Here is a 17,571-nt window from a genome sequence, read left to right as displayed (position 1 = left end):
TCAGTCAAAAATTGTTCCCAAAATTGTAACAAAAACCCGATGCTGTTTGGGGGGGTGGGTGGAGAATCTTTCCTGAAACAGCATCACTTTCAATGTTATTTAAAGTAGGGAGCCCAGAGTCTCCCTTTAATGTGGATTTAGAAGGAGAATCTGGGCTGTCTAGTTTAAACAACATTAATAGTGATGCTGTTTCAGGGTGGATCCCCCCCCCCCTTCAAAAATAGCATCACTTTCAATGCGGTTAAATCAGGGAACCCTGGGTGTGTTCAGATTTGTGTGTTGGGGCATGTTCTATAATGCGATGGTGACTTTGACATGACCTGGTGCAAAAAATGTGGTTTGGTCGTGGTGGGGTAGGGTGGCTGCCCAATTGGGTTGCGGGCGCAAAATTCATATTTTGGCCCCGGGCTCCATTTTCCCTAGCTATGCCTCTGCAGAATGGTATAATACAGCTGAGGTGGAGGGACAAGCTTTCAAGTGTGGCTGGCTCCAGCAGAGCAAGGATCAGAACTCCTGCGCCAGGACGCTGCCTCCGCCAGGGGGCGATCTTGCAGCTGCCTCACTGAGCGGTTTTCCCGTTTTCGTTTGCGCAGCTCCTACTCCAGCTGCACCCGGAAGTCGCCTCCATCCGGGACGACGAGCCCTGACTTTGAACGGGACCGACCCTCTCTTCCCCGTCCTCCCCTTGCTTAATGCGCCTGCGCGAGCCTTAAGAATCCTTGTGGACGGGAGGGTGGACAAGCGGGAGCCGCGGTCGCTGCAGCCTGAGGCGGTCTGGACCGGGCAAGATGCAGAGCTGGGGCCGGGCCTGTTGCTTTCTCGGCCAGGTAAAGGCGCGGCGGGTCAGCGGAGGCTGGGCGGGAAATCGTACTGAGAAAGAGAGAGGAGTCGCAGGCTTCCTCTCCTCGGGGGCCTACCTGCCCCGGTAAAGCGCTCTCAGGCTGCCTCAGTTGCCCTTCATGAAGGCCTCGCTCCGACTTTGACCTCTGACATAAGTGGTTTCTGCACAGCGTATTTATTGGTTGCTCCGGCTTTTCCGTCTCTCTCTCATCGGCCTGTGTGTCACGCCTTCCTGAAAGGAGGTGCAGTGGCAGCCCGTATTCTCTCTGGGCTCCTGTGCCTTTAACGGCAGACAGCAATGTGACAGGTAGTGCTTTTCATGTTGGGAATTCTGCCTGTCACGCACAGTAATTCCAGAAGCCGGTTGGAGCGCAAATTGAGTGGCATTTTAAAGGCTAACAAGATTATATTTCAGCAGAAGCTTTCCTCGAGTGCCCTTTTAGGTGCAATAAATCTAAAGTATAAATAAATAAATGTAGAGGATACGCTGAGGCAGACCTTGTATGTAGTATATCCCTCCCTCCACAAATATGTGTAAAGTTGCATTTGATGAAATGGTCCCAAGTTTCCCAATCTTTGCTGTGCCAGACTAAAAGTGCAGCTCTGTGCATAGTAATAAGGAGCTGCCTTACTAACCCATTGCAGATGAAATGAATAGGACTTTGAAGAATAACAAGATTATTCCAACAGAGTAGAGGCCACTTGTTCAGATACCAGGAGTGCATCCTCACAATACTGTGTGAAACTGATGAACTTGAATGGGTTAAGAGATTTCATACTTCTCCCTGCACCCTGGGATTTCTGTTTCATTGTAGCTGTTAGGTACCTTAGCAAAAGCTGGGATTCCCCATCCTTTACAAATGTTAACTCATGAACAGGCTCTATATTTTTCTAAACTAGGCTTGAATGTTATGAAATTGAAATTTTATCTTGTGCATTCTGCATTTTATGGTCTCTTGACCCTGCAGTTTGTATTTTTCTTTTCATGCGCCTTGCATAAAATGTCTGCCCAGTGAGGAGCCACTCACTGCATCTCAAGAAGCAGGGTCTAGTCTTTGACAGCTTCTGTTGGAATAAAAAATGCATCTGTTCTCTAAAGTGTCACAAGAATCCTGTTCGTTTTTATTAGGAACCATGCCATGAGAAAGGGGAAGGCAGCTGTTAGTAAAGAACTAACAGTTGGCAGTCACACCAGGTACAAAATATGAGTATGATTCTGCTCAGTGCCTGTGAGTGCCACGGTTCATGCTGATACCATTCCTGATGCCCCTGAACTGTTTTTAGAAATGGGGGGGGGGGGGGCTTGATTGGTAGGACACCTGATTGGCCACTGGAAATCCAGTTGGCTGGCTAGATTATAATAACATTGTTTGAGTGGCAAATGCCACTGCATTATTGGTTTTATTTTCTCTCCTACCCAGTGTTTTCTTTAACCCCCCCTTTCCCCCTACACTTGGTTTGGTCTGCCTTTTATGGCAGAATTCCAAAGCCCTTCACAGGCTTGAAAAGGTTGAGGACCCACGAGTTTGTGTTAAAAGCCAGACCTTGCGATGTGATAAAGAAATAGCTGTAGAGAATTGGACATAATTAATATTTGAATAATGTTGTTCTCACTTAGCTTTAAAAAATTACTTTTGTTCCACAAAATAACATATTTTTAAATTTCTGTAGAATGCATGTAGACTCTGAAGCAGTCAGTTCTACCATATCATGTACAGCGCCTTCCTTTGTTGAGAACTGAGCTTGACTTTCTTCTTTTATCACCAGAGAAGTAATTTTAGTCGGATCCATGGCCTACAAGTTGTTTCCTCAGTGCCTTTAAGGACTTACACTGATCAAGGTAATTGTTATTTAACCTTAACTTACTTGCAAAACTCAAAAAATGGAGTACTTATTAAAATGCTTTTGTTCATAAGCCCACAATTCTTATCCCTGAGGTACGAAAACATCTGTTCTAGTGCATAAAATTGTGGGAAGTCCAGAGATGGCTTCTGAATTTACTTTATATTTTGGAATGCAGATACTTGTACAAAGAAAGTGCACTGTCATTGGCTGAGAAGAGTTCATCCATGTGAAAGCAGCTTTGTTGAAGGCTTGAAGGCTTTCATGGCCAGAATCAACTGGTTGTTGTGGATTTTCCAGGTTGTGTGGCCGTGGTCTGGTAGTTTTTGTTTCTAATGTTTCACACTCCTCTATGGCTGGATGTGGCCAAACATTAGGAGCAAAAACTACTAGACCCTGGCCACTTGGCCTGGAGAACCCACAACAGGCAGCATTTAGAAGTCTAACAGCCCAATCCATAGCAGACGGGTAGGGGGGAAAAGGTGAAAATCCCCCATAGTGAAGAATAGAGATATGCCATGAAAATCATGGCATATCTGTATCTGCATAAGGCAGTCGATGAGGCTTTGAAGGCCGACTAAGGCTGGGCCTATCCCTGGCCATGCTAGTGCAGCATTTTGTCCGGTAGACCTACGTGACAGAGCCAGCTTCCAAGTCTGGCGCAATGGAACAATGCGGCACCCAGCTGCCCAGGTAAGTTTCCCTCCATCAGTGCATTTGTTCATGCATTTCTACTGGTGCACTGTGCGCTGGCTCCAGAGGGTGATTTGGCCTTCCCTCCTCTGGATTGAGCTGCCCGCCTTTCTAACAGATGAATGCCAAGTAGAGATAGTCCAGTCTAAGCCCATTAACTTCTGTGTAAATTGCTGCTTCTGTGTGTTTTGAAGGACAAAAGTGACTTCTAAATACTTTTCTCAATTAATGTGTTGTCTTTGCATTTTGGTCTTGTGTGTATGTCATTGACATTTTCTCCCTAAGACTGTATGATCCACTTTTTAAACATTTTCCCAGCAAAAATTGGCGAATTGACTTTAATATTATAGGCAGGATTATTAAAGTAGTGGCACAGCTCATTATATCAGGAGAGTTGTTGGTTGTAGTTGTGGTTGTTTGCACTTGCAGTAAATTTTTTGTCATTTCAATGAAAGCTGATAAATAAAATCAGTTGCAATTGCAGACCATCAAGTTTAGATCTTTATATTAACTTTATATTACCTTCATATTGGAAAATATGAACATCAGAATGGCTGGTTTTAGGTTCTGAAAGTGGTGGAATTTGATAAACTCATTCATAAAATATTGAAACCTTGTAATTCTGAATGATCTGTCACATAAATAGACTTCTTTTTATAATTTTTGGACTGTGGACTCTACCTGTCTTAATATGTAGCACAATGAGTTGGATTCATTGAGCCTTTTCTGATGGACCAGGTCTCTTAACAGAGCAAGGCTTCACTTAGTGGTTCAGAAGATCTAACCCAATATAACTGTATTCCTTACAAGGCGTAAGGGAGAAAAATGATAACTTGCCATTTGGTGCATAGATGCAAACAATCATCCAACCTACAGTGTTCCTAATCCAGCAAGTGGTATGTGTACATAAACCTGTTTTATTGCACAGAGGGCACTGGTGTGATATTATTTATGTAAAGCATTTGTGCCCTAAAATGGGGTCAAGGTTGCTTACATGGAGATTTAACAGTATCCATAAAATAATATCAAAAACCAAAATAATGCAACTTGTGAAAAAGGTTTTAAAATTGTCAGTAAAATTAGCACTGTTTGGTCTTCTGTTGAGATTTTTTCCTTGATTTAGTTGGAAATAAACTGGGCTTCATTCCTTCTTTAATTTAAAGGCTAGGTTGCATTATTTTTCTTAATTTTTAAATATATCTGTGAAATAAAGTTAAACTTGTAGAAACTAATTAATTCTTTTAATACAAGATAGTTTCCAATATCCTTCGAAAAACATTGCACCTGTTTTTTCTGTTAGTTGATGCTGATGTTACAGTCGTTGGATCTGGTCCTGGGGGTTATGTTGCTGCTATAAAAGCTGCTCAGCTTGGCTTTAAGGTGAGGAAACACAGTAATATACAACAGGTATTGTAGCATTAATCTAGATAATCTTGCCAAAATTTCTTGCTGTTATATCAGAGGGCAAGATATCCGTTACAAGCATGACAGTCTGAATTTGAAAGTTTCAATTGCAATAAATGGAATACAGGAGCCTTTGCATGTATTTGGGAAAGAAATTTTTTTGCTCAAATAAATCTGTTGTGCATCTTAAGGCTAAGTGCCAAATTCCATCATGTAGTGGTGTATTATTTTATAGGCTGTAATGCCTAGAGTGCCTATAATATAGGAGTCCTGTGGCACATAGTGGTAAGCTGCAATACTGCAGTCAAAGCCCTGCTCATAACCTGATCCTGATGGAAATTGGGTTCTGGTAGCTGGCTCAAGGTTGGCTCAGCCTTCCATCCTTCCAGGGTTGGTAAAATGAGTACCTGTTTTTCTGGGAGTAAAGTGTAGATAACTGGGGAAGCCAGTGGCAAACCACCCCATAAACAGCCTGCCTAGTAAACATCATGATGTGGCATTATCTCAAGGATCAGCAATGACCTGCCCGCTTGCACAGGAGACTAACTTTTCCTTTATAATGCCCATGAAGGAGTCTGTCACCTGTTCCCTCAGTAAGGGAGTATGATTAAATTATTTCTGTTTTGCCTGTTCAAAGGAACAGTAAATAAATGGTTATCATAAGAACATAAGAACAAGCCAGCTGGATCAGACCAGAGTCCATCTAGTCCAGCTCTCTGCTACTCGCAGTGGCCCACCAGGTGCCTTTGGGAGCTCACATGCAGGAGGTGAAAGCAATGGCCTTCTGCAGCTGTTGCTCCCGAGCACCTGGACTGTTAAGGGATTTGCAATCTCAGATCAAAGAGGATCAAGATTGGTAGCCATAGATCGACTTCTCCTCCATAAATCTGTCCAAGCCCCTTTTAAAGCTATCCAGGCTAGTGGCCATCACCACCTCCTGTGGCAGCATATTCCAAACACCAATCACAATGAATTTAAATAGCCAATGAATTTAAATAGCTCCACATTTAACCATAAGTGCAACATTCTCTGAACTGTTCTCAGCATCAATTGTGAAAACTTCCTTTGTGATACATAGCATATGGAAACTGCTACCCACAAATAAAATATTCAAAGTGACAGGATTATTACAGGAATGTACTGAGAACCATTTGATCTGAAGTGTGAAGATTATAAACAAAACCATCTGTAATTTTATAAAAATGCCTTCTCTTTTAAATTTTAGACTGTTTGTGTGGAGAAAAATGAAACATTAGGTGGAACTTGTTTGAATGTTGGCTGTATACCTTCCAAGGTGAGTACTGGTTTCTCACATTATTCAGGATCTCCACTGAGGTCTGGATGAAAGTATAACAATTATTGTCCTGTAAGATGTACTACAGGAACTTAGGTACAACCCCCCTCCCCCTTGGATTGAGTTGTGGATTGAGAAACTATATTAAAAATCTCTATTTTTAATCACATTATACCTGCTTTGATGTAAGAAAAGAGATCTAATTTCTGATTTAATGGATGTTGATTTCAGAACCTGGTAGATAACGTTGCTCATAACCATCATTATGTTACAAGTGACAAATACTTGCTGCTCTGAAACCTGCTCCAAGGTGACTTCTTAAGACTGAGTGAATTTGGAGGGGTGGCAGCCCAGTTCTGGGAGCTGCTGTGGTTTCCTTTGTGTCTATTTACATCCTGACATATATGAATTCTTGGCAGTTCACAAGCAGGCTACTGTTGGATGGTGCATGCCTGTGAAAAGCCCATGTGGGTTTTCAACCTACTGCTTCCTGTAATCTCTTATTTTGATGTCCTTCACTTATGATAAGGAGTCAAAGAAGGATTGAATGCTGGCCTGGGAGAGGGAGACTGAATTTTAGAAAATTAGTCACTATGGTTGCCTAGAGTTGCTAATTAGAAAGAAGAAGAAGATTTGGATTTCTATCCCCCCCTTTCTCTCCTGTAGGAGACTCAAAGGGGCTTACAATCTCCTTTCCCTTCCCACCCCATAACAAACACCCTGCGAGGTAGGTGGGGCTGAGAGAGCTCCGAAGAACTGTGACTAGCCCAAGGTCACCCAGCTGGCATGTGTGGGAGTGCACAGGCTAATCTGAATTCCCCAGAGATGCCTCCACAGCTCAAGCGGCAGAGTGGGGAATCAAACCCAGTTCCTCCAGATTAAAGTGCACCTGCTCTTAACCACTACACCACTGAAAGAAAAAGAAGATGAGAATGGTTTTAACATCTAGAAATTTAATTTCTGAATCTTCTTGAGTTGGAGTTTTTGTTATAAGTGTGCATTTGCATACAAATATGCATAGGTACATAGATGAAACTTTGAAGACTGGTGCACATGTACATGTGTTCTTAGTTATTGTCATGACCGGTAGCTGAATGTGTAAACTGGCTCCATTGGAAAGTATTTAGGAAATGCAAGATAAATCTCCAGAAGTGTGTTGATATTAATCTGTGATGGCGCATTCACAAATGTATTTGATCTTATAACTAGTACTGATGTCAAACACATGAATGTTGGCTGTGTAGATTGCTTCTAATTCTTTCATTTGTTTGTTTTTGGGGTAGGCCTTACTGAACAATTCACACCTCTACCATTTGGCCCATGGCAAAGACTTTGCTAGTAGAGGAATTGAAAGTAAGTATGTAATAGATCTCTTGGTATGTCAGCAAGATGTTTGCAGTGATGGTGGGAATCAACTTATGCTAGCTTTAATGGTCATTGTAAGGCTCAATAGGCAGAAAGGAAAAATCACATTAGAAGAAGAAGAGTTTGGATTTATATTCCCCCTTTCTCTCCTGTAGGAGACTCAAAGGGGCTTACAGTCTCCTTGCCCTTCCCCCCTCACAGCAAACACCCTGTGAGGTGGGTGGGGCTGATAAAGCTCCGAAAAGCTGTGACTAGCCCAAGGTCACCCAGTTGGCGTGTGTTGGGAGTGCACAGGCTAACCTGAATTCCCCAGATAAGCCTCCACAGCTCAGGTGGCAGAGCGGGGAATCAAACCCGGTTCCTCCAGATTAGAATGCACCTGCTCTTAACCACTACGACACTTCTGCTCCATTACTATTATTTATTTTGTTTTTAAATATATAAAAGTACTGTCCAGCTTGCTAGTTAGTAATGATTCTTCACAAGGCTTACTGTCTGTGTCTCCATCTGTGGGGTGAGGTTTGTGGAGTTCAGAAATGGGGCTTTTGCAGCAGTAGCACCTTCAGCTGTGGTATCTTGCCCAGGAGGTTGGGAGATGATCTTTTACCATCTAGCTTGAGGATAATAGTCCTGCCAGATGTTCTTTTCTGTGCTTTGGGGCTTTTATGTGGAGGCATGCTTCTTCATCGGTTGATCTTAAAAAAGAACATTTATAGTTACAGGGCTTCGATTGAATTTAGAGAAGATGATGGAGCAGAAAAGTGGCGCAGTGAAGGCTTTAACAGGTGGAATTGCTCATTTGTTTAAACAGAATAAGGTATGTTTGTCCTGTGAACGACAGCCGTTTGCCTAATGACTGGTTACAGATAATGGAGATAGAACCTGTTCGTCAGCTAAAGTTTTACTTATTTGAGGCGTAGTCTATGTGGATTCTTTCCTTTGTTTAAATCGCTGATCAGGCTGCCAGAATAACAACTGCCATTAAGAATGATTGTGATTTTGGATATGAATAAAGAGGTAAATTAGTGGTAAATGCTATGGGAAATTGTCCCTTTTGGCTGTCTCTTGTCAGTTCAGACAATGATTCAGGCTGAGACCTAGGCAGGAAATCATGGAAGTTTTCTTCTTCTCTGAGAACTAAGATTAAGCTGCTTTTTGGCCATGCTGGCAGGGGCTGATGGGATTTGTAGTCCATGAACATCTGGAGAGCCGCAGGTTGCAGACCCCTGAGTTAGATAAATGGGATGGTAGGCAAAACATATGCTGGTCAGACTGTTAGACCTAGCAGTTTGAAGGTCACAAGGAACCAGAAGGATACATTCTGTCTCATTAGCACCCACACTCATGGGTAGGAGAAGGTGCTTGCATAATTGGATCTGATGCAGAATGTCTGGTCTAACTGGGAAACTCACCTGAGTGGTTGAGTCTCTTGTTTAGCAATATAGCTGATTGGTCAAGTTACATCATTTGATATACATTTGATTGATCAAATAGAATCATGTCAGTGTGGATTGTTGAGCATAAAGGAAAGATCTTTCATTCTAATTTTGTCTTTGGCCTGTATTACATCTGACTTCGGGACACTTCTTGATTCTACGTGCGACATGCTGCCCAGGGCTTTTGGTTTGGACTTTGTATTTTGAAACCCTGTTAAACTAATTCTTGCTTGGAAACATCTGGATCTTGAGCCAGTGCTTGTAAAAATGCGTTATTATTTTATCCTTACTGTTTACTTCTTTTTTTATTGTACATTCCGTCACAATCTTGAATTAAATAACTTTAATTATATTTTGTGGTCTCAGGTTTTGGGGCTTCAAACTGAATCCAGTACTTTAGCACATATTGGCTACAGCTACCAGAATAACTGTTTTGGGGCGCTTCCTTGTAAGCATCCTGCCTTGCAGGGCTGACTTTCTTGTTCTTGGACCCAATGCTAGAACTTAATCCCTTCGTCTCTGGCTGACAGGGTAGTACAGGGACTGATGATAGCAGTTACCCTGTGGTGTGAGGATTCACACTTTCATTTTTTTTAGTATTGTCTTGCTCAAACTGGCCTCTTAAATAGGACTTTAGACTTAAGGTCCTTTGCCAGAGAGGCAGACAGTAAACTCTTTGAGCCCATGAGTCTTTCAAAAACTATAGTTAGAAAGTTGCCCTGGTTTGACTCTGAATGTAAGTTTGGGTTGATAGCTTCCTGTCAAGAGGGGAAGGATATCTGTCTGTCTGTCTATGCAGTCCCCGAAGTGTTTGCTTGGATGTCTACACTTTTCAATGCTTGTCAGATTTCTCAACCACACCTTGGTTGCCATCAGGTGGCTAGCTTTGTTTCTGGTAGGCGACAGTAATTTCATCATATTTGTAAAAACAATTGTCTGGTTGTTCTTTTTAATAACTGGGGCCTCAACCAGACTATAATGAAATGAATTTTTGTTTGGTAACTGAAAGGAATCTTTATGATGGTATCTTGAAATGTCCTACTGCCTTTATGGATAACATTTCAAATTCTTTTGGAAGGGTGCGCTGATGTATGTTTGGGGTCACAGTAAAATATTTCCCAGAAAAGTAAATATGTTTTCTTTTGGAAAGGTGACACATGTATCCGGTTTTGGAAAAATAACGGGGAAAAATCAGGTCACGGCAACTAAAGATGATGGCAGCAATCAGGTTATTAATACGAAGAATATTCTCATTGCTACAGGCTCAGAAGTAACACCTTTCCCTGGAGTTACGGTATGTCTTGACTTTGCATCTTTTTTCCTAATAGTTATCTGCTATGTATTTATTAGTTGAACTTTTGTCTGCTTTTCAGTTTAAAAAAACCTTGGCTTCAAAAGGTTACAGCATTTAAAAACTGACAGAATTGTCTATTAAAATACAACTTTAATGAGATCTTGGCACAGGAATGTTGTCTGAGTGTCTGGTTGCTGCCTAGGGTTGCCAGCTCTGGGTTGGAAAATACTTGGACAATTTGGGGGCGGCCCTGAGGAGGGTGGGATCTGATGCCATAGAGGCCACCTTCCAAAGTGGCCATTTTCTCCAGGTAAACTGAACTCTAGCCTGGAGAGCGGGTATAATCCCAAGAGATCTCCAGCCACCACCTGGAGGTTGGCAACACTACTGCTGCCTCCTTTATTCTAACCTTTGTCGCTCTCAGCCAACTCCAAGCACAATAGATGGAGGTTTTCAGATATGATTTTGGAGTTTCTTAGATTTGATATCCTTTCCTTTCTTGTCTCAGAGGCTGAGCTCAGAGTGGCTAAATTTGTAACATGTATAGTAACTCTTAGATGCTAGATAAATCAATGGGATTTTGTATATGTTATTGTATAAATGATTTTTGTATGAAAGGGTAAATTTCTCTCTTTTCCAATTGTTTAGATTGATGAGGACACAATTGTATCATCTACTGGTGCATTATCTTTAAAACAAGTCCCTGAGAAAATGGTGGTCATTGGTGCAGGAGTCATTGGTGTGGAACTGGTGAGTAACATGCCTTACTCTTTTTAAAAGACAAATTTTCCTGTGTCTATAAAATTTTGGGACCTGTTAGTGGCTTGTTTTGGGACCTGCTAGTGGAGAGCAGCAGTGGCGTAGTGGTTAAGAGCAGGTGCACTGTAATTTGGAGAACCGGGTTTGATTCCCCGCTCTGAAACTTGAGCTATGGAGGCTTATCTGGTGAACTAGATTAGCCTGTGCACTCCAACACACGCCAGCTGGGTGACCTTGGGCTAGTCACAGTTCTTCAGAGCTCTCTCAGCTCCACCCACCTCACAGGGTATTTGTGGTGGGGGTGGGTGGGAAGGGAAAGGAGATTGTAAGCCCCTTTGAGTCTCCTTACAGGAGAGAAAGGGGGATATAAATCCAAACTACTACTCCTCCTCTTCTTTTTCCTCCTCATCCTCCTCTTCCTCCCCCTCCCTCTCCCCTTGTTTGTATTGCTCTGGGGCTACCAGCAGGCTTGCAGGCCAGCTGGGATTGAGTGTAGGTACTGGTTATATGGCCAGGTTTCTTTTATGGGTACCACTTTGCACAGCAGCTGTATAGTCCTTTTTCAAACGGCCTTCATTGCTTAACTCATAACAGCCATGGGTTTGGCCTAGACAAGCTGGTGATGCATCATACCATCAGTATCATCATTCTGGGTTGCCATGTTGCATATCCAGGTTCCCTGAGTGGTCACAGCTTTCCCTGTGTATGTTTGCACAGGCAGGTATGTATTATGGATTCAGATGGCATCTTTGTAAGCTAGTTTCCCCCCAGAATTTTTAAGGAATTATTTTTCAGGCTGCATCATCTTGCTGAAAAAACATAAATAACTGCTATGAAGTACATGGGTAATTCTTGCATCTTGCTTCGTGTGCAAGTAGCTGATCTGTTGATTAGATGTTGCATTTCAAGTCTTAAGAACTTGACAAGTCAGTAGAATTGTCACTGAAGCACATAGATATTCTGTAGACAGTAATTTCCATAGTTATTGCTACCCTGTTTGAAAATTCCGGTTGCCGTTCTGTTTGTCCTTGGTGGCATTGCTGCTAATTAATGAATGTGTAGGCAAAACAACACTTAAGTTCAAAGTTGCAGTCTTCCCTTATCTGAAAGTTCTACTTCTTAATCTTGGCTTGTGTTGACCACAGGGCTCCGTATGGCAGCGCTTGGGGGCTGATGTAACAGCTGTGGAGTTCCTTGGCCATGTTGGTGGTTTGGGCATTGATATGGAGATTTCTAAGAACTTCCAACGAATTTTACAGAAACAAGGGCTTAAATTTAAACTCAATACTAAAGTTACCGGTGCAACCAAGAAACCAGATGGAAAGATAGATGTTTCGTAAGTACTAGCATGCCAGTGTTGAACTATTAGCAAAAGGATACCCTTTCCCTGTGAAAACCACAGTAAGCCAGCGATCAGAATGGGAACTAGAAACATTACAGAGATCTAATTTCCTAACATTTATGGCTGATTCTTAGGATACTTAAAATGAAAATATATTTCATTTACTCCATCTCAGTGGAATACAATAAAAACTTGCAGTCTTTCTAACTATGATTAAAATTTCATCATGGAAACTGGACATAGTAAAATTTATATTGGCTTGATCTAAACAACTGCAAGTGTGACTCTTATTACTGCAAGTGTGACTCTTATTACTCTTATTACATGATATATCTTTTATAGCATAGGTTTTTGTGATGAAAGCCAGTGATTTGTTCTGATTCTTAATTAAACAATTAAGCCATGCTGGTTCTCAGTTTTATGAATTGATGTTACAAGGTCACTACTATGACAAGAATGCAAAAACATCTTGGTCTAGTATGGCTTAACTCTACAATAGCTAATAACTCTAAATAACTTCCTATTGGATCTCATGTAATTATTTTATATTATTAGAAGAACTGGGGTCAGAGATGCCTGATGCATTAACAGTTATGTAGTATTTATGTTTCCCAGGATATTGCTGTTCTTTTGTGCCATAGGATTGAAGCTGCTGCTGGAGGCAAGGCGGAAGTGATCACTTGTGATGTCCTTCTAGTGTGTATCGGCCGGCGCCCTTTCACTAAGAACCTTGGCCTGGAAGATGTGGGTATTGAGCTAGACAACAGGGGTAGAATCCCAATCAACAACAGATTCCAAACCAAAATTCCCAAGTAAGTCAAATAATAGAAAGGTCTTGACAGCTTGCTTTTGGTTTTGATTTCACATGTCGTTGTTTAGAAATTGGGAGTTTGAGTGTTAAATTAACTTAACAATTGGTAATAGATTGAGTGTAAGAACATACTTTGATGTGAGAGGCTTTATAATTTGTCAGATCAGTTGCTTTGTGCTTTTCTTATGCTACTCTGCACTGCACTTTACAGATTGAATGCACTGCTAGTAAGAATAATTTATATTTGCCGCAACAGCACAAAAAGGGCAGTATGAATAGATCCATGCACACCTCTTGTTTCCTGCAGGATAAAGGAAATTTGTAACTACATACTTGTTTTGTCTTGTTTGTTCTGTCCTAGAAAATTAAAAGTCTCAAGTGAAGGTTACATAGAACAAAGATTGGACCTTTCAGGATTCTGATTTTTGTTTACTTAGCCTCTTCCAACTACAAATGTCATTCATTCATATCTCCGGAGCTCTCAGGGCTTGTTTTGCCATACTTAAGCTAGGAAAGATTGAAGGTAACTAGAAAAGAAGAAGACCCAACATGAGATGGATTGACTCTGTAAAGGAAACCACAGTTCTCAGTTTGAAAGTCTGCTAATTATAAAGGCATTTTAGAGGACATTGTTTCATAGGGTCGCCATGGGTTGGAAGCAACTTGATGGCATTTAACATACACATTTAACTTGGTTTCATTTACCTGGCAGTATCTACGCTATTGGTGATGTAGTGGCTGGACCGATGCTTGCTCACAAAGCTGAAGATGAAGGGATTCTGTGTGTTGAAGGAATGGCTGGAGGTGCTGTTCACATAGACTACAACTGTGTACCCTCAGTAATTTACACGCACCCTGAGGTCGCCTGGGTCGGCAAATCAGAAGAACAGCTGAAAGAGGAGGTACCCTGCCTGCTTTCTTTCACTCACAGTGCAGTTGTGGAATGAATATGTACAGTTCTTACTTGGCTTGCAGATCGAGTGACAGCTTTGCTGGGTCTGTTCTATTTTGTTTTTGTCCATATATCTTGGTTGTTGGCTAGATTTTGTCTTCAGTAGCAGTTCCATATGTGATTTGGGGTGGAGGTGGGGAAGTTGCTTGAAAATGCAGACTGCCATTTACAGAACTGACATGGCAAAAAGGTAGAATGGACCTGCAGCCAGGCCCACTTTAGCTTGGGAGATGGGATGCAAGAGCTAAGTCACAGATTCTGCAATCCTTACCCATGTACTCTTTGGCCATTTTAACTGAACTGCTGCCATTGCTTTCAGGGGGATTTTGACAGATCTGTTTCCTCCCATCTCTAGCCTGATACACGGCAGCACAGACACACATTTAGGCAAGCTGGAGGTGGGGAGCTAAGATGATGTACCCTAGAGAAGAATGTAGTCCATTCCATGAATTTCAGTCCACTAGGTAGTTTTTGCAATGTAAAGGCAGTCAGGTCCCACCTCCACCCTGAAGTGGTTCACCTCATAGGTGGAGGTTTACCTTCTCAGCAAGAGCTATGTTTTCATAGTGGGGTCCACTGCAGGGAAATCTCTGGCTCACTGAGTTGGTTTTCCAGGTGCAAACTTACAATAACCCATTGTAATTGTTTTAGGGGGTAGAATACAAGGTTGGAAAATTCCCATTTGCTGCAAACAGTAGAGCGAAGACTAATGCAGACACTGATGGCTTGGTCAAGATACTAAGTCACAAGTCCACAGACAGGATGCTGGGAGCTCATATTCTAGGCGCGGTAAGTATGGGATAAGAATTGTTCTAGTCCTGCTGCTGCAGTATTTTGAGATTTTTAACTTCTGGAGTTAAACTACATAGTCCTGAGCTGTGTGTTCCAAGCACCTAAGGCTTAGTGGCCCGTTCTGTGAATTTGAAATAGTTTTGTGCCCTTGGGATCACTTCTTGTACATCTCTGATGTTTCTCTCCTGTAACCTATTCTACTGCTTTTGGGTTCTCTGTATACTTTCATATTTGCATTTGCAAGGAAAGTACTTAAATTTAAAAATGACAACAACAAATTATGTATTCATAGGTAGATGTAAATAGATACATCTTTGTGCAGCATTTGAATATTTTGTAGGGAAGACACTTTTGCTTCCTGTTATGGGATGTATTATAACCATGTTGTTTTGCAGCTGAGTTGTGTAAGAGAGGGTTCTTGGTATAATTATGGGTTGAGGAACTTTCATCCCTCTCTTTACTTTGTGTGTAATGTGTTGGCAGAATCATGGCCCTGACTAGTAGTGTGTAATTTTTAACTAGGAGTTAACCTGTACATCTAAGAAGCTGACATGTTCATTATAGAACATGTTGTCTGGGCAGAGGAAAGTCCCAGCAACCACAGGATTTTACATCAGAGGTCCTCACGTCACAGTCCAATGACAGATTCTACTGTCCAGTAATACAGTCCAAATGCAAGAACAGAAGACAGTCCAAGGTCTCAGCTCAGGGTCAAGCACATGTTATATAGGCAAGGTCCAAAAGCAATCCAAGGGTTAGGTAATAAGGTTTCATGAATCAATCAAAAGCAAGTCAAGCAACTAGTGGGGCTGTCAGCAAGGCTGCAGAAACATTGATCCCATATCGGCTCTGGCTTCACTGCAGCCTTTTATAGGGTGTTTTCCAGCAGGTGCGTCAGCTCCTTTACTAATGAGGAGTAGCAGGGGTCAGATCCTACAATCTGTTAGTGGTTTCCCTGGTGTTCCTCCAGCAGAGGGGAGGCCTTGGACTGCCAAGTGTCCATTCCTGTGCCTCGTCCAAACCTCAGCCCTTGTCCTTTTCCTTTCCTGCTCTTGGGGTCCTTCAGGAGGCTGTGCTGGATCTGGCAGTAGGTGGGTCCTTGCTGGAACCTTCTGGCTTGAGAATCCTGTTGCCTGAGAGGACAGCACTGGTCTTAACTCAGAGTCTCTTGGGGGTGGGGGTTGAGATATCAGACATACTGGAAGGATCCATCAAGGCAGGGCTCGGGGATGGACTGTCTTCCCTTGAGGACTTATCTTTCCACATGAAACTGGGATATCTGTGACAGATGTGTCTGTTCTCTGAAAAAATATCCAGCTAATGTTCTGCTGATGGGGGAGAAGAGAGGGGGTAATTTTTCTAATTCCTCTCCCCTCCTCTTCCCCACCCCTCCCCCTCCACCCATGGGGATCAGTTTGTACGGTCAAAAATATTGCCTTCCAAGCTGGGGTAGTGCAGTTGTGTTAGCCATAATTAGAAAGGTTTCAGCGCTCTACATAATTTAACCCTGTTCATGTTTGCAATTAATTAAAGCAGAATAAATTATGCAAGGTTGTCGTTAATTAGATCAACTAATACAAATCTTTTGATGAATTTAAAAGATGGCCCTGATTAATGAAACAGTACTAAATATTCCTTAGTATATTTTAATATAACTGTTGAATGGAATTATGGGAAGTAGATTCTACTGTAAAAGAGGCAACCACCCCTCTACCTTGCTGTCCTAGAGGGGATGGTGCCAGGTGCAACATTATCTAAACAAAAGATGGGGGGGATTGTTTCATTCATGCGAAAATTTAGTAAGTGTCAAAGGCCAGAATCTGTTGGGTAAGATTTTTTTAAATCTAGTAACAAGCCTTAACTTTTGCAAAATGTGTGTTAAATTTGCATAACTTATACAGATATGGAAAGATTTTCTTGCCATAATGGTTTTACTTTCTAAAGTAAGCATTGACTCTAATTTTTTTTGTCCTGAGTGTTTTTTGTTTTGGTTGCTTCCCTGTTTATAGGGTGCTGGAGAAATGGTGAATGAAGCTGCTCTTGCAATGGAATATGGGGCATCGTGTGAGGATGTAGCTAGAGTCTGCCACGCGCATCCAGTAAGTGAATGCAAAGTTGATTGTTTTGTGGCTTAGTTAAGGATCCAGCTGATGGTTGCTGCAGGTGTCATCTGTCCTCTTCTAACTGTTTTTCTTATTTTCAACAGACGGTATCTGAAGCGTTCAGGGAAGCAAACCTCGCAGCATCGTTTGGCAAAGCTATCAACTTTTAAAGAGAAAAGAAATCCTACATGTACAAAGCACATTTTCTTATGAAAACTGACCGACATCTTTATGGAACATTGAGTCTTTTGAATACTTCCAGGACTGAATTAAGTGAACTTTTGTTTAAAACGTGGCATATTTAAACGAATTAGGGGTTTCACCCAGCAACTGCATATACAACATGCTTGTATTGTTAGCTTGTGTGTATTCTGCAGAGGACAACTACTGCAAAGACATCTTAAGGTTGTGGACTGCTGAAAGGTTCCATCTTGTATTTGGGTGAAATATACTGGCTGATACTCTCCCGTTGTTGCTCTGTCATTGCTAAGGAACTCAGTGTCATGCTTGCACTTTAAAATACACCACTGTCAAACTTTGCAGTTGTGGTACTGTAGTACAGATGTCTCCCAACTTTTTGAGTCTGCAGGCACTTTTGGAATTCGTGAATAGCATGGTGCAAGTGACCACACAATGGCTGCCACA

At 41.9% G+C, this 17,571-nt stretch overlaps 1 protein-coding gene across 1 annotated transcript; it reads left to right on the top strand.

Annotated features, from left to right (window-relative positions):
* The first annotated feature begins 611 nt into the window (after nucleotides 1–611).
* On the top strand, nucleotides 612–17,465 carry DLD (dihydrolipoamide dehydrogenase). The gene is made up of 14 exons (XM_048501221.1): nucleotides 612–827; nucleotides 2,608–2,680; nucleotides 4,676–4,755; nucleotides 6,005–6,073; nucleotides 7,357–7,426; nucleotides 8,155–8,255; nucleotides 10,025–10,168; nucleotides 10,817–10,918; nucleotides 12,073–12,263; nucleotides 12,911–13,081; nucleotides 13,793–13,982; nucleotides 14,684–14,821; nucleotides 16,834–16,923; nucleotides 17,031–17,465. Exons 1-14 carry the CDS (start codon nucleotides 789–791, stop codon nucleotides 17,094–17,096), a joined length of 1,524 nt encoding a protein of 507 aa, XP_048357178.1. The 5' UTR covers nucleotides 612–788; the 3' UTR covers nucleotides 17,097–17,465.
* Nucleotides 17,466–17,571: the final 106 nt, after the last annotated feature.

The sequence above is a fragment of the Sphaerodactylus townsendi genome, linkage group LG06 (assembly GCF_021028975.2).
Source record: "Sphaerodactylus townsendi isolate TG3544 linkage group LG06, MPM_Stown_v2.3, whole genome shotgun sequence".
NCBI classification, from domain to species: Eukaryota; Metazoa; Chordata; class Lepidosauria; order Squamata; family Sphaerodactylidae; genus Sphaerodactylus; species Sphaerodactylus townsendi.
The sequence above is the reverse complement of the archived record's forward strand: the minus strand, read 5'-3'. Positions and strand labels throughout refer to the sequence as shown.

Bases quoted from the DNA above. Each gene is read 5' to 3' on its own strand.
- DLD (XM_048501221.1), top strand. From the start codon at position 789: ATGCAGAGCTGGGGCCGGGCCTGTTGCTTTCTCGGCCAG. The intron at 12,264-12,910 runs GTAAGTACTAGC...TTTGTGCCATAG, and splicing joins GATGGAAAGATAGATGTTTC to GATTGAAGCTGCTGCTGGAG. The intron at 13,983-14,683 runs GTACCCTGCCTG...TAATTGTTTTAG, and splicing joins AAGAACAGCTGAAAGAGGAG to GGGGTAGAATACAAGGTTGG.